A 14,533-nucleotide genomic window follows, 5' to 3' on the forward strand; every position below is an offset into this window, starting at 1 on the left:
CTAATCTCTAAATGGATGGAAAAACTGGATTTACTCCTCTTAGGTGATATCAAACAGGTGATGTTTTCTTCATTTCAGTGTTTTATTTCTTCAACAACAAATAAGTTTTGCTGATATCAAAGTTAATCTTGGACTGGACAGTTTCAGTGGAGCACTGTCAGTATATTTTAAATTGTGTCACTTGCTTGTTTTTATACCTGATGTTCAGATTGTATTATACTTCTTTATAGCGTTTTATTTTCAATTAATTAATTAACATCAATTAACTGACACTGAAAATATTTGAATGCAGGGAAAGAACTCAGAACCTTTTCAGAAACATCTGGACCAGCAGATGCTGAAGAGTGATATCATGCCAGATTAAAAAAAATATTTGTTATCAAAATTTAGTCAACTGTATTCTAAACACGAGCTGTCTGTTATAAGTGTTGAAAGTCTAACAAACAACAAATAACAACAAACAAATGAATATGAAAAGGGCTTTTTCAATGAGAATTGAGAGTTATGTACACATTTATAGTATTTTTAGGAGAGATCTACACAGAACAGTCTGTTGATTAATTATCATATTATATCTAATATACTGGTGTACCGTTTTTCACCACCGTCTTCCAAATGAGTCCAGTGTTTATGTCTGTTCACTTAGGCTACGTTCACACTGCAGGTCTTAATGCTCAATTCCAATTTTTTGATCAAATCCGATTTTTTTGTCTGCTCGTTCACACTACAGATAAAATGCGAACGCGCTCTAGTGTGAACGCTCAAAGCGGCCCGCATGCGCAAAAGAAGATGTCACACAACGCGCTGTTTAGACCCAGACCAAACAGTATTGTTTGACTGATGGCCCTTAATATAAAGACTTCGGACTTTACGTTTCCCAATTTTTACTTTAAGTTATTTTGTTATTTACATAATAATGTAAATAACCTAATAATGATCCTTATTGCTGTTTTAGAGAGGAGCGGTGCTTCAAAGGATAGCTGCAAATTTCTGTCAGAATCTGCAGATTACAGTACAAATAAAATGTTCACGTTGTCTTCCCAACAGTTTCACTGACATCTACACTGGATGGCCAGGAAGCGTTCGCGATGTCTTCTCAGGCGCTTCTCCGGTGCTGATAATTGGCGTCTGTCTTGTGTCAGTGACGTAAAAGACGGATTTAATGCGACATGACCGTTCAAACAGCAGTCGCTTTCTAAAACATCGGATATGTATCGGATTCAGTACCACATACGAAAGTGACCCAGATCGGATTTGAAAATATCGGATTTGTGCCGTTCACACTGTCATACCATGATCGGATATGGGTCGCATAGGGTCAAAAAAATCGGATTTGGTGCGCTTTCGCCTGCAGTGTGAGAACGTCAGGGATAATGAATTATTTATCGACGCATTTCATGTTGGCACTGTTAGCCCTCCAAACAGTGGGTGTTGACATGTCCGTGTCATTTGGTCAGCTGATTGCGGGTCGTAAAGCCTCTGGGATAGCCAGTTTAGTTAGCCTAGCTGGCTGTATGTTTGTTTTTTTTAACGTTGGTACAAAGGTGGCCTTTAACGTAGCCCTGACGTTTTAAAAAGCTGTAGCAATTTACGGCATTTCAAGCGCCGCTGCCTGCCTTTTTTTGCGGCTGTTAGCCTAGCAACGGTTAGAGTGGCCGTGGGGAAGGGAGTGAAGTTGCTCTCCGAGTCTCTGCATTGCAGCTCCGGGTGCTGCTGATGGAATTCAAACACACAACAATGGCGACTCCCAGCCCTAACAACTCAACAACACCCAGCAGCAACAACGCAGGAGCACACCAGCAGTCCCAGTCCCAGCACATTACCACCATGAGCAGCATGCAGGGTAAGTGGGAGGCGGTGGGAAAATATTCTGGTGAAGCTGGAGGAGGAGGGGAGGGCTCACATTCTGCTGCAGTGAAGGTTAATGTTAGCAAGGCTAGCCGTGGGAGGCTCAGGCTACTCCCAGGACTGAAAAACATTCCCAAGGGAGCGGACTAGCATCCCCTCTCAGACAGGAGAGCTGTTATTGCCGAGTTCCCCAATTGGAAAAATAATCAATTTATTATTTCTTTGCTAACGAGTTAAATGTCCTTGTTACCATTTTTTGGTGTTTTATTGCCCCGTTGCATCCTGTTTTTCTATTGCCTGGACATAATCTCGCCAAGTCCCATTACAAAAACAGGCAATTTTAGCTAGCGGTGATATTTCTTTATCGTACATAAACCTATTAAAATATTTATGTTGGTAAATAACACAGACAGTGGAGGGACATTGTTCAGCTTAGATTAGAGCAGTGTTTCTGAATGCACTTGGGTTGCAGCACTCTTGACATTCAAGATGATCTTCCACACGTACACGGTGGCTTGCACCTCAGTTATGTTAGTGTTACGTAGGCTGACTTTATCAAAACGCCCAACGATTAAGATTTTCTCAGAAGTATTTGCTGTACGTTGATGGAAATAACGTAAGTTAAATAGCTGGATTCGTTATTGGAGTTTAGTTATATTGGATGCATTATTTGCAGATCTATTAAGCAGCAGGTTTATGCAACTCAGTGCAGCACATCTCCATACTTGCTTGTGCAGACAGTAGTGAAGGCTTTCTCAGTACCACAACACGAAAATGCTCTTTACCTATGCTGTGGTTTTTGTACAAACAGTCTCTCATTTTAACTTTCAGAGTCCAACACCTGCTGGAGATGTCAGAGTGAAACAGGTAGCTACACACTTCCTTGACTTAGTAGAGTCAGATAAGCAGATGACTTTAAAAATACAGTGTTTAATCTGGATAGTAAATTCTTGGGAAAATGAAACAGCTATTACATACTCTGATTTAGAAAATAAATCTCACAATATACTGATGTAAGAATCCCTGAATCATGAAGGTGAATATTGCTTGATTGGAATTAGGTGTATTTCACTTTAATGTAATCAGTGTAAATGAGATGCATGCATTTTTCAGCCCTCGTAGATGTCACAATAATAAACTTTATGCCACTTTAATTAAGCCTAACGTTAGCGATAACATAACCTTCAAGTGCTTTGATTGTTTAATTTTTATATTTACATTTACGTCACGTAATCCTGTCTGTTTACTTTTCCCTGACTGTATTTCATCTTTCATTTTAATGCTGCTAACTAACGATTCCTAACTCCTCCCGTGATGCTGATGGATGGTGAGCTGTCCTAAGAGGAAAAACAAAAGTGTTTTATTTATGTACACATTTGTTGTTGTTGTTGTTGTTGTTTTTAAGTTCAAATAATTTCACGATCATAAGTCATGCTCGTTCCTTTTTAGTTTTACCTGCAGGCCATTTTTCCTTCTTCACTGACTGACACCTCATCCTGCTCCAAGTGCTTGGCTCATAAACATGCGTGCATGCCAGTGCATTGCCATTCAGGAAATGCATTTAACCTGCGATAGATGCACCCGAATGTTTGACAGCTCCGAAACTAAAGCCAGGGCAGTTTTTGTAAATTGCTTCTCGGGCTTTTGAGTTGTTGGGATGTCAAAGTCAAAACTGACAAAGTAGTAGTCTATCTCTTGAGGTATATAACACAGGCTGGCATATGGAAGGTGAAATATAATAAAAATAAAAAGCTGTCTTCTCACCTCTAGGGTTTCAGATAAACCTGTCTGGAGCTCCCCCAAGTAAGCCAAATCTCTTTTGCTTCAGCACCAACAGTTCTCATCCCTTTGTTTCTGCCTGACAGTCTGGTATGGGGGAGTCTGTCCTGCTGTTCTTCACTAATCTGAGTCAAAACTTCTGATGGGTTCAAGTAGGCTTGTGCCGGTACCTGATGCTTTTAATATGACCTTTTCAGATATCAGGATATATCAGGCTACAGACGCATGCAGTTATAGAAATGTTGTTTGTTTTGTCCACGTCAGGATTTTTGTGCTGCGCAAAAAGACCTTTATTTTTATTTTTTTGTCAGACACACTTCCAGGAAAAGCGTGTCTGTTCTCGTCGGCACAAGCCTAAAATTCAGAGCTTCCATTGATATTTTGGCACGAGATCTCTCAACGGACCCCCCTCTCCCCCTTCTGCCAACCAAAGAAACACCAGTTTAAAAAGTGCAATGGAAGCTCTACCTGGCTGGTTTTCAGTGTGCAACTAACCAGCATAAGTAGTGCCTGTATAAGTGTTGTGTGTTACTTTTTTTTCCCCTCCCCTTGGCATTGGTGCACTCCAGCATAGCCCTTTCTTGTCGAGACAAGGTACGCACACTGTGAAGTTGTCATTTCACACAACTTCTTCCATTGAAACCTAGTGGAATTTCAGCACTCGCATTCCTGTGGTATTTTGGGTGGAGTGAGCTGTCCTTCGATTCAAGGTGAAATCAGAGCAGTTGGCCTGAGGAGCATGTTTCCCAATATATATTTCATTTGATTTTTTTCTTTCTTACATCCCCCCCCCCACCACCCCCCTTCATGTTTATCTTTGGGTTGGTCTGTTTGCATTGTAAGTGGAGGTGGTTTAAGCAGCATGCTGGATTTCTGTCTCTGCATCAACATCAGTGTCTGGGTATTTTTTTCATCTACTGTTGACATGCTTTGGAAATTTGAGTCTTTAAATTCTTAGTTTTGCACAAAGCCAGATGGTAATGCAAGTTATGATTATGAGAAACATAAACAGTGACATGATCATTTCTCACTGGTTTTTGTGCCTAGTTTGCATTCATCTGCTATTTTATTTGGTCTGTACAGCCAAACGGTCCAATCTAGCAGTCCTGCAGTAAATCCTCCTCTTTATAGTACCCGCTACGACTCCTACCAACTGCGTGAGGAGCTGTAGGGGTTTGGTTACTTGCGGATTGAGTGGAGGCCCTTGTCGTCTGGTCCACGGCTGCCCTGACTGGTGTTAGGGACATGGAACGCCACCCCTCTTATGAAGAAAGAAGCTAGAGCTTGTGTATGAGGTCTGTCGCATCCAACTGCAGATTGAGGGTCGTCTGGGAGTGTCTGGCAGAGTCTCCAGTCGGGGAAAACTTATTCTTAGGCCATGTTCTGCTGTTGTGGCCCCCTAGACCCAGAGTTGAAAGGTGCTGTCATCCAATGGATCTTGGTTATTTTGTGTCTTTGGTCTCTGGAGAATGTCGTAGGTAACAGAGGACCAGATGACTTTGGATTTAACTCAAGGATGCATTGTACCTACAGGTTTTTCTATTATTTAGGCCACCACATTTATATCAGTACCTGCAGATCAAACACCTGTGTAAAGCAATAACATAGATTTCCCTGAAATCATCTTCATTCTTTCACTTTTAAGGTGTTGTTTTTTTTAAAGATTATTATACATCATCAAGTGTCATCATGGAGATATCAGATTTACTTTGAAAAGCCCCACCTCTTTACTATGTATGAGTTGTAAATTATAAAGATGCATACCCATTATATTACCAGGACTGATTGGTTTTTCTGTTGTTTGATGTACCCTGATTGTTTTGATGAGGCAACATTGAGTGCTTAGAACAGCTGTCTGAACGACCTTCACGAGGGAGGATTTTTTGCAGGACTGCTCAAGTAGATCGTTTCAGTTTTAGCTAATGATACTAAACTGGCAACTGACTGTACACCAGTATCAGCCTGCTTGCAGTTGAGTCAGTGAGGTTGCTCCACTCACTTATTTATTTGCATTTTTTTGATTAAAGTAGATTTATTCAAAAAGAGATTCATTCACTTGTTTTTCCAAGTAAACTTTTTAGTGTTATTATCAGATTTTTTTTTTTTTTTGTCCATTTCCTCAAAAATCACAAAATACAAACATTAGGAAAGTGCGCTGATCTTTTAATCAAGATAACTCATTGCCTTCTGTTTGTTACTCAGTCATGCTTACGTGTCTAGTCAGCCAGGAAAAACCCCGTCTGGATTTCAACATGGAAATATTACAAGATTGTCTGCTTCCCGTACAAAGACAATCTAGTACTCCAAATCTATAAAACTTCTGACTTTAGAATGCATCTTATCGGACCCACCATGTTTTTCTTTTTAATTCCATTATTATGAGCTTTATGAAAAATGTGGTTGGGTGAGGGTTGTATTGTTCCCATGAAAAGACCAAAGTAACTGACTGAGCTGTCAGCAAACCTGAATAGAAATAAAAACGTCCTGTGTTTTTATCGATTTCCCAAAAGCTACAGCCAGTGTGGTTTTAAGCAGACATTATTTAAACTGGAAAAGTTGTACGTTTGTTGGGGACTGTTTTCATTGGTGGATTAATCCCATTTTAATCCAATAAACTCCAATATGTGTGTTCATGCTAATGCTGTTGTGCAGTTTGAGACTGCATATCTCTATCGGGGATGAAAATTCTCTCTGCAGCATGCCTGAATTGAATCCCTGGATGCAGAAGGATATTGAAGACAGATTTGTTTACCTCTGTCTTCATGTTCCAGTTGGTAACAACATCCATGTGACTAGAAGCATGTGACCTCAGGTGGTGCTTTTTGCATTGTTGTCTGATGAAGATGAATGCAATAAATCTGTAAAACTGGGGCCCTGCAGTTCATGAAGTTTGAATTCTTTTAATTTTGTTGAGAACCTCAAGATGGTGACATTAGACTTTTTCCAAATTATCATTAATATTTATTTTCTTTTTTTCCCCTTCTACCTTGTTCTGCGGAGAGTTCTTCCTTTTGAAAGGGAGTTTTTCCTTCTCACTGTCACCAAGTGCTTGCTCACAGGGGGTCGTCTGAAGACCGTTGTTGTGATTTAAAGCTACATAAAGAAAATTGAATGGAATAGGTTTTCTTATAATATTGAGATTTGCATTTAGGCAATCGTGAAGAACCCTTTCAAAAGTTTCTGGATGTGGATTGAATCCACAGCGCAGTGGTTCGAACCTCACTGCAAGAACGAAGAAAATGGATGAATGGACTGAATCCAGAAAGTAATAAAGAATGTCATGGAACAGAAATGCTACACCGCTCACAAACTCATCTCTTTGGTCTTTTCATGGGGTAGCTAAGTTTAGAAAAATTGGCGAAATTACCAACAATATGTTCGAAGGCTTGCGGATGAGTATTTTTGTAAATATGCAGGTGTTGCAGAGGTTGCCAGTTCCCATCCCAATAATCTATAAAAAGCATGTCATCTATAGATTTCAGGAGGTTGGGATGCATTTAATCATCTGCCCAGTCCTTGTGTTGCCTCATTTCATGGTTGGTATCGTTTTCAATCACTGATCATTCGGAGCTGTCGTGTGGGATGAGTTTGGTCGTTTCATCGGCGTTTGATTCATGTTTCTCTCGCTCAGGTAAACGTAAAGCCCTGAAGCTGAACTTTGCCAATCCTCCCATCAAACCCATGACTAGATTCACACTGAACACGGCCGGGCCGCCCTTCCAGAACCCTCACATGTGAGTGAGCTTTCCCCCAGGCTTGTCTGTTAATGTAGTTCATCCAGTTTCTCGTTATTTTGGCCGGCTCTTTCTTTCTTCCCTCTCAGAGAGAGGCTGAGGACACACAGCATCGAGTCCTCGGGAAAATTGAAGATCTCCCCAGAGCAGCACTGGGACTTCACAGCCGAAGATCTCAAAGATCTGGGCGAGATCGGCCGAGGAGCTTACGGCTCCGTCAACAAGATGGTGCACAAGCCGAGTAACCAGATCATGGCGGTCAAGGTGATCATTGCCCTTTCTCTGTCTGAGCTAAAACTGAACACGGGAGCGATGTCTGTGAGTCTGTTTGATACGTATGGAAGCATTTTGTCATTTTCAGAGGATTCGATCAACAGTTGATGAGAGAGAACAGAAGCAGCTGTTGATGGACTTGGACGTGGTTATGAGAAGTAGTGATTGTCCTTACATCGTGCAGTTTTATGGTGCTCTGTTCAGAGAGGTGAAATGAAGTCACTTTGTTACAGAATGAACAATAATGTCTCACCTCAAAGGAAACAAGTGACTGAATATTCCTTGTTTGTTTGTTTTTTCAGGGGGACTGCTGGATTTGTATGGAACTTATGGCTACCTCGTTAGACAAATTTTACAAGTTTGTATATGGCTCATTAGATGATGTGATTCCAGAAGAAATATTAGGAAAAATAACTTTAGCTGTAAGTTTTTTGGACTTGAGTCTTCCTTATTTTATCCATATTAGAAGCCCGATTATCGTCTTGTTGTCCTAAACTCTGTTTTTGCATGTTACAGACTGTGAAGGCGCTTAACCACTTAAAAGAAAACTTGAAAATTATACACAGAGGTAAGAGGATACCTGACTTTCACCATTGTAATGCATTTGGATCATTGCGTGTCTTTTCACCAGCCGTGTCTCTTAACTCAGACATTAAGCCGTCAAACATCCTCCTGGACAGGAACGGCAACATAAAGCTGTGTGACTTTGGCATCAGCGGTCAGCTGGTGGACTCCATCGCCAAAACCAGAGATGCCGGTTGCAGACCGTACATGGCGGTGAGTAACAGGATGAGGTTACCGAAGTAGAGTTAGCCACAAATCGGCTTGAGTCCATTGAGCTTCATGGAAAATGACAGCTCTGACCAACCAGTATTTCAGTCACTGTCCACTTTATTTATCACCTGCTTATCCATGCTGTTACTCAGTGAACCAGCCATGTTCCAGTAGTGCCATCTACAATACCACAGCTTGAGTTAAACATTAGGATGGAGAAAATGTGTCGTCTAACGTTGGTCATTGTGTATTTCCATCATTCTTATGGAAGAAATTGTGGCTACTTGGAAAGAGCCAATAACATGAATTTCAGTGGTTAATGAAACATTAAAACAACATGTTTATAATCACTAGAAAAATTCAATAAAAAAAACAAAACAAAACACAAAATTGGCTCATTTTTGTGGCAATTTTACCTGAAAATCGGGTCTAAATGAGGTTTGAAAATCTTTGTTCCTGCTCATCTTAGAAGAGCTCTAAATAGAAACATGCTAAGATTTCTATTCAAGTCTTCTCCTTGTATAAAGACTCTGGTATCTCTGAAGCTGCTGATCTCTTGAAATTTTCACAGTAAGAGTCTAGTTCAGGACAGAGGTGGGTTAATGGGATGTTTAAAAAAAAAAAACCCAAAAAACAGCTAATTGGCTTTTGTGAAGCTCTCTGTATACCTGACTGCAGCACCATGAATAACTGAATAAACAAAGTGCCACCAGTAAAGTTGAATTTAAAGTGGCTGAGAAAGACCTTGTAATATACGCTACAAAATGCATTATGGGTAAATGATAGTTGGGGAGATTGGGGATGGGATAGACAATGAACCTTCACTGTGTGTTTTTCCTGCAAATTACCCATCTCGTAATAGACTCAGTTAACCATCTTCTAATGGCTGCTGCCATCGGGATAACGACGCGAGTCACGCGGCAACGATCGCTTCAAACAGGTTTCATAAACATCAGAGTCCCTGAAATGAGCTGAAGCACCTCTAGGTACTTATTTGAAGCATTAATTTCAATGATCACCAGAACATAAAACTGCACCGACTGCATTAAAAAGCTTTTTCTGCTTTCTAATAAAAAGTTTTGCTTCTTCCACAATTTTTTTTTTTTTTGTAACCTGTGTTCAGCATATTTTGAGTGTGTTGTGCTGCTTAATTGGATCTGGTATTTAGCAGCACAGGGATGTGGTAGAATGGAGTCGATGCATGAAAGTGCAGCTGACAAAATCTGATAAATTGCAGAATTTTTGAAGCAGAGTCTCAAAGGTTTCTAGTGCCTCGTAGAATCCAAGAACTTAGCTGTTGAGTAGTTACAATGAGGACCAATCAACTATTAACTGGTTATTTTAAATAATTTCACTTATCAGTAAGAAGGTTACTGGTCTTGAATGTTCCTCCTGGGTTTTGTGCTGACTGTAAACGACAGACAGTCAGAGGTTACAACAGTTCAGCCTATTCTATCACATGAAGGTCTTAATGATAGTCTGTGCAGAGACACCATCCTCAATACCTGAAATCCTGTTAGAGGAGAAAAAATGAATTGTTTAAGTCGAATATGTGTTTCTAAGGATTTTTAGTTCTTTATGAGACTTTAAGTAGAATATTTGGAGATCTGTTGCTATTATTTGGAAAAATTATTTAAAATGCTGATAAACATTTTTTTTAAATGTACAGGTCAAACATCTGACGATAAATAATCTGTCACATTGCTTTTTCTCATTAATCACACTGTGTGTCGTACACATGCTTGCGTGTGTGCATGCAACCAAAGCTTTCAAAGAGGTGATCTCATCGTGACATCATCGCTTGAGGTTATTTTTGCCGCAGGGTTACGTCAGCTGGGGGGCACCTCCTTCTGACCCTCCGTACCTCCTAGCCCTCCTTGTCTCTCTGCAGCAGTTTCCATTCTAAATTTGGTTAGGCGATATTAGGACCCGGCGGTACGCGGCCTCCTCTGCACGCTCTCCGCTCTCCCAAAGGCCGCGGCAGGGCGCTTCATTCATGACGCTGTATGAACCAAGTTACCCGGGAGCTTCCCACGGCTGTGAGCTCAGCGTGCAGGAATCTCAGCTCCAGTTTCTGGTTTCCAGCTGGCACACACACCAGGTGTGTGACCGCCGTGCTGCTGGTTACTACAGGCTCAGTGACGTAGAAAAACAGACCTCGGTGCAGCTGGGAACAGAGCACACACTTTACCTCAGGCTATAGCCTGTACCGGATGCATGTGGATGTTGGACTTTAGAGGACCAGTAGCTCTTGTTCACAGCTGTTAGTGGTTCTGATAAAGTTTGTAATAATTTGGCTAATTTTCTATTTTTTCTGTAGATACTTAAAGTATTAAATTTGAACCAGTTTCTCTTTACTTTAGTAGTTTGGTTGTATCCAGCACAGTTATTCGGCTTTTACAGATTTGCTCAGAGCCTAATAAAGTTTGGTTTCTCAGGGTAAAGATGCAAATCTGATTACTGGAGAGGAAAATCCAGATATGAAAAAAAAAATGCTGTCTAATGATTTCTTCACTAACGTTATGTGCAGTGGTTGTGTAGACGAAGTCTTGGTAGATGCGTGCAGCCTCTTGCTGCAGCGCAGAGCGTCCCACTCAGCTGGGTGACATCAGCCTCTAATTCAGGCCTGTAAATGGGCCAGCGAGGTGCCTCCTCCTCTCAGTGCTGCAGCAGGAGATCTCTGCAGCTCTCTGACGCACTTTGCTCCCGTGTCTGTTCTGCGGCTCTGAGACAAAGTGAAGGTTGATAATGTCAGAAGAAGCCTCGCAAGGCAGGAAGGAGGCAGCGAGCTGATGAACCTCAGAGCTGATGGCATGTCGTTGTGCAGGCAGAAGCATGCCCAGAGGCGATGAGCTGGTTTAGTGCTCTTAGGGCTAGCTGTTGGTTTTGGAAGCACAGATTTCTTTCTTACCATCTTGTGTGCAACTTAAAATGCAAGAGAAACACTTGGGTTAGATCCTAAAATCCAAACTAAAGTAATCCTTTGTTCTTTCCTTGCACTGTGGAGGTTGTGGGCTTTCTTTCTGTTAACGCTGAGGAAGAAAGGGTGTGCAGTTTTAAACCGAACACTCACAGTGACCTCTGGTGTCTAAAGCCTGCAGCACAGTTATTGCATTATAGGGGCAAACCTTTCCAACCTGGGAGGTGATTCAAAGCTGTGTTAACGCCTTTTCTAAGACTCCAAGACACACGCTGTTTATCTCTTATGGTCAGAGCATAAGCCTGCTCAGGAGCTGTCTCAGCAGTTCAACAGCATAGATGCATCATCTCAGAACATTAATTCACTAATGTACTTGCTAATATGTTAGTGATTCAGACTGTTTTTATCTTTAATGAACACACGTGTGGTTTATAGCAGCGGTCCCGTTTGGTACCGGGCCGCGAGAGATGAGGCTCGGGTGTGAAATTTATGGTTTTCGGGGGTTTTTATCATTACTTGTTTAATCGTTTTTATCGTTAACTCTGTTTCCCTGGGTATTTTCCTGTGTGTTATGAATAAATGTTCTTTTTTTTGGTTCCCGGTACTGGTTTTATTTTGTTGTATTTATCCGTCCGTGAAAATATTGTTGGACATAAACTGATCCGTGGCACAAAAAAGGTTGGGGACCACTGGTTTGTAGTTTGTTTCCATCACTAAAAACCCCTGATGAGCTTTTCTTTTCCTTGAAAACCAGTGTTCAATTTAAAGGTGCTTGCTTCGTCCTGTTTCTGTTGTCAGCCGGAGAGAATAGACCCCAGCGCGTCCCGGCAAGGTTACGATGTCCGCTCAGATGTCTGGAGTTTGGGAATCACACTGGTGAGTTTCAGCTCTTCTTACGTCTCTTCAGGTCCTGAAAGAACCTGGACAAATGACTGTGGAAATTGTATTACATATTTTGCATGTTGTTCTTTTGGTCTAGAAACTGAAGCACAGGAACGTGTACAGAGGGCATCGTTGCAACAAATCCCTATTGAAGGCAGAGTCAGCCTTAAGCTTTGGGGGGGTTCCCCAAAAAATCAACAAATACTTTAACAAGACTTAAATTTCTCGCAAACTGAATATTAAACTGTTAGATACAGTTTAAAACAACAGTGGTGACTGGTTTTGGTAATGTGGCAGACTTGTTCTAAAAGCAGTCTTCTTGGATTACATCTCGTATGGTGGTACACTGGTTGGCATCCTAACCTCACAATAAGAGGGTTCTGGATTCACATGCAGGCTGCACGTTCTCCCTCTGCTTGCACAGGCTTCTCTGTACTCGGTGCTCCAGCTTCTTCACACTGCACCTTCAGCACACACAGACCAGAACAAAGGAAGAAAAGCCAATCGCTGAAAGCCTCATGGTTTCCAGAGACGGCGCGACCTTTCTTTTATTAGGCCCATGATGACAGTGCATACAGTATGAGCAATAAACCTGCACTATAATCATTGTTGGAGGTCTGAAGTTCACCTTTAAACCGTTAGCACATTTAAATATAGTGTGGAGTAGCACCTCTGCTCTCTTCTCTAAACAAAGATGCTTTATGCAGTAAATGTTTATTAAGAAATAAAGCAATCTGCAGAAAATGTTGGGATTTACGCCATATTTGTAGTTTTCCGCTCTCAGTGTGCTTGAACTTTAATGCTATGTGTTTCAGTATGAGCTGGCCACGGGACGGTTTCCCTACCCAAAGTGGAACAGTGTGTTTGATCAGCTGACCCAAGTGGTGAGAGGAGACCCGCCGCAACTCAGCAACTCGGAGGAGAGGCGCTTCTCCCCCAAATTCATCGCCTTTGTCAATGTGTGGTAAGAAATACCTCCATAGACAAGAATTTCTGTCTCTTTGTAGTCTGTGCTGTGTTCTCTTCTGCCCCCCGGTGGATTAATCACCGAACTGCACCCTCCCATAATTTAACACCTCTGCTTTCTTTCTCATCTTCGTCTCAAGCCTTACAAAGGATGAATCAAAAAGGCCAAAGTACAAAGAGCTGCTGGTGAGTTCATGTTAAGTCACCCTAACCTTTCATGTTTTTCTTTTTCTTCTAGGAGTTTGAGTTAATGTAATAATTTGTTTCTTTTTAATCCACCTCAGAGAGATCCGTTCATTCAGATGTACGAGGAGCGCTCAGTCGACGTAGCCGGTTACGTCTGCAGGATCATGGATCAGATGCCGGCCTCTCCCAGCTCCCCCATGTATATGGACTGATAGCAAGATGAAACAGGAACTCATCCATAAATATAAACCACTCTGCAATGACAGCATCAAAAAGAGATAACTAAGTAATTAAAAAAAAAAAAAAAAAAGTCCTTGTGTAAATTTGCTCGGTCCCATTATTGCAGTGTTAAAAAGAGAATTGTAAAGCCTAAAAAAGAAAAGAAAAAAAAAAGCACCACGTGCAGTAAAAGTGGTGTCCTTTCAGTCATTTCTGTATATTAACACACTTCTGTTTCTTTCTTGTTCACAAACGCACAGACGCACAGTCACCTAAATATTAATAGCAGCTGAATCAGTCAATCAATCATGACTCATCCTGATCAGGATACATCTCAGTGATTTAGTAACAGTGATTTTAAAGAGAGGAGAAAAAAAACCCTGGAACTTGTATTTATAGAACCAAAAATCGTGGAGACTCTTCGACATACTGGAATTATGCTCTTTGTGAAATGTTCCCACCTCTTCATGTAACGAAAGCATCGTGTTTGGTATCTTAATGGAACTGTGCTTCTCTGGGTATAAAGCAGTTTAAAAGTGTTGGTAGTCAGTCATGTTGGACCCGCAGTCCACTCAGTGCTCGCTGTGCAGTGGACTCTAAGCTGATTTATGAATAAAGAGAGAGAAGGTTAAAGGTGTGTTTTGCCTCTTTACTCTTACGGTGTCTGTTCTGCCTGGATCCAGGTGACCTGCACCTGCAAAAAGGCAGCTATTTAAGGAGAAAAATGTAATATATTAAATTATGCCATGTGCCATACAATTCCTAGTGAATCTAGAAAAGCACAAAACGTTCAGATGCTCAGACTATGACTGTGATTTAAACAACTTTTTGATGTGTACAAATACTGTTAACTACTTCTTCTAGCTGTTTACTTGTAATTGTGTTGGTTCATACTGTAGTTTAACTTTATGAGTTTAATGGGGTGGTAGTAATATTATTGACATGTATGCAA

The 14,533-nt window shown here is 41.1% G+C and overlaps 1 protein-coding gene across 4 annotated transcripts; it reads left to right on the forward strand.

The window, feature by feature from the left end:
* Positions 1-1,396: 1,396 nt before the first annotated feature.
* Positions 1,397-14,214, forward strand: map2k4a (mitogen-activated protein kinase kinase 4a). 4 transcript variants are annotated; one of them, XM_004556372.6, is made up of 13 exons: positions 1,397-1,843; positions 2,680-2,715; positions 3,619-3,651; positions 7,259-7,361; positions 7,451-7,625; positions 7,723-7,842; positions 7,937-8,056; positions 8,151-8,202; positions 8,284-8,411; positions 12,127-12,204; positions 13,026-13,174; positions 13,317-13,362; positions 13,461-14,214. In XM_004556372.6, exons 1-13 carry the CDS (start codon positions 1,717-1,719, stop codon positions 13,572-13,574), a joined length of 1,281 nt encoding a protein of 426 aa, XP_004556429.1. In that variant the 5' UTR covers positions 1,397-1,716; the 3' UTR covers positions 13,575-14,214. The 4 variants fall into 4 exon arrangements, with proteins under 4 accessions (XP_004556429.1, XP_014263555.1, XP_014263554.1 ...); XM_014408069.4 differs by lacking the exon at positions 3,619-3,651 and having other exon boundaries at positions 7,271-7,361; XM_014408068.4 differs by lacking the exon at positions 3,619-3,651 and having other exon boundaries at positions 1,399-1,843.
* The last annotated feature ends 319 nt before the right edge of the window (positions 14,215-14,533 follow it).

Source organism: Maylandia zebra, linkage group LG4 (assembly GCF_041146795.1).
Source record: "Maylandia zebra isolate NMK-2024a linkage group LG4, Mzebra_GT3a, whole genome shotgun sequence".
Classification (NCBI taxonomy): domain Eukaryota; kingdom Metazoa; phylum Chordata; class Actinopteri; order Cichliformes; family Cichlidae; genus Maylandia; species Maylandia zebra.

Bases quoted from the DNA above. Each gene is read 5' to 3' on its own strand.
- map2k4a (XM_004556372.6), top strand. From the start codon at position 1,717: ATGGAATTCAAACACACAACAATGGCGACTCCCAGCCCTAACAACTCA. The intron at 1,844-2,679 runs GTAAGTGGGAGG...TTTAACTTTCAG, and splicing joins CACCATGAGCAGCATGCAGG to AGTCCAACACCTGCTGGAGA. The intron at 13,363-13,460 runs GTGAGTTCATGT...AATCCACCTCAG, and splicing joins CAAAGTACAAAGAGCTGCTG to AGAGATCCGTTCATTCAGAT.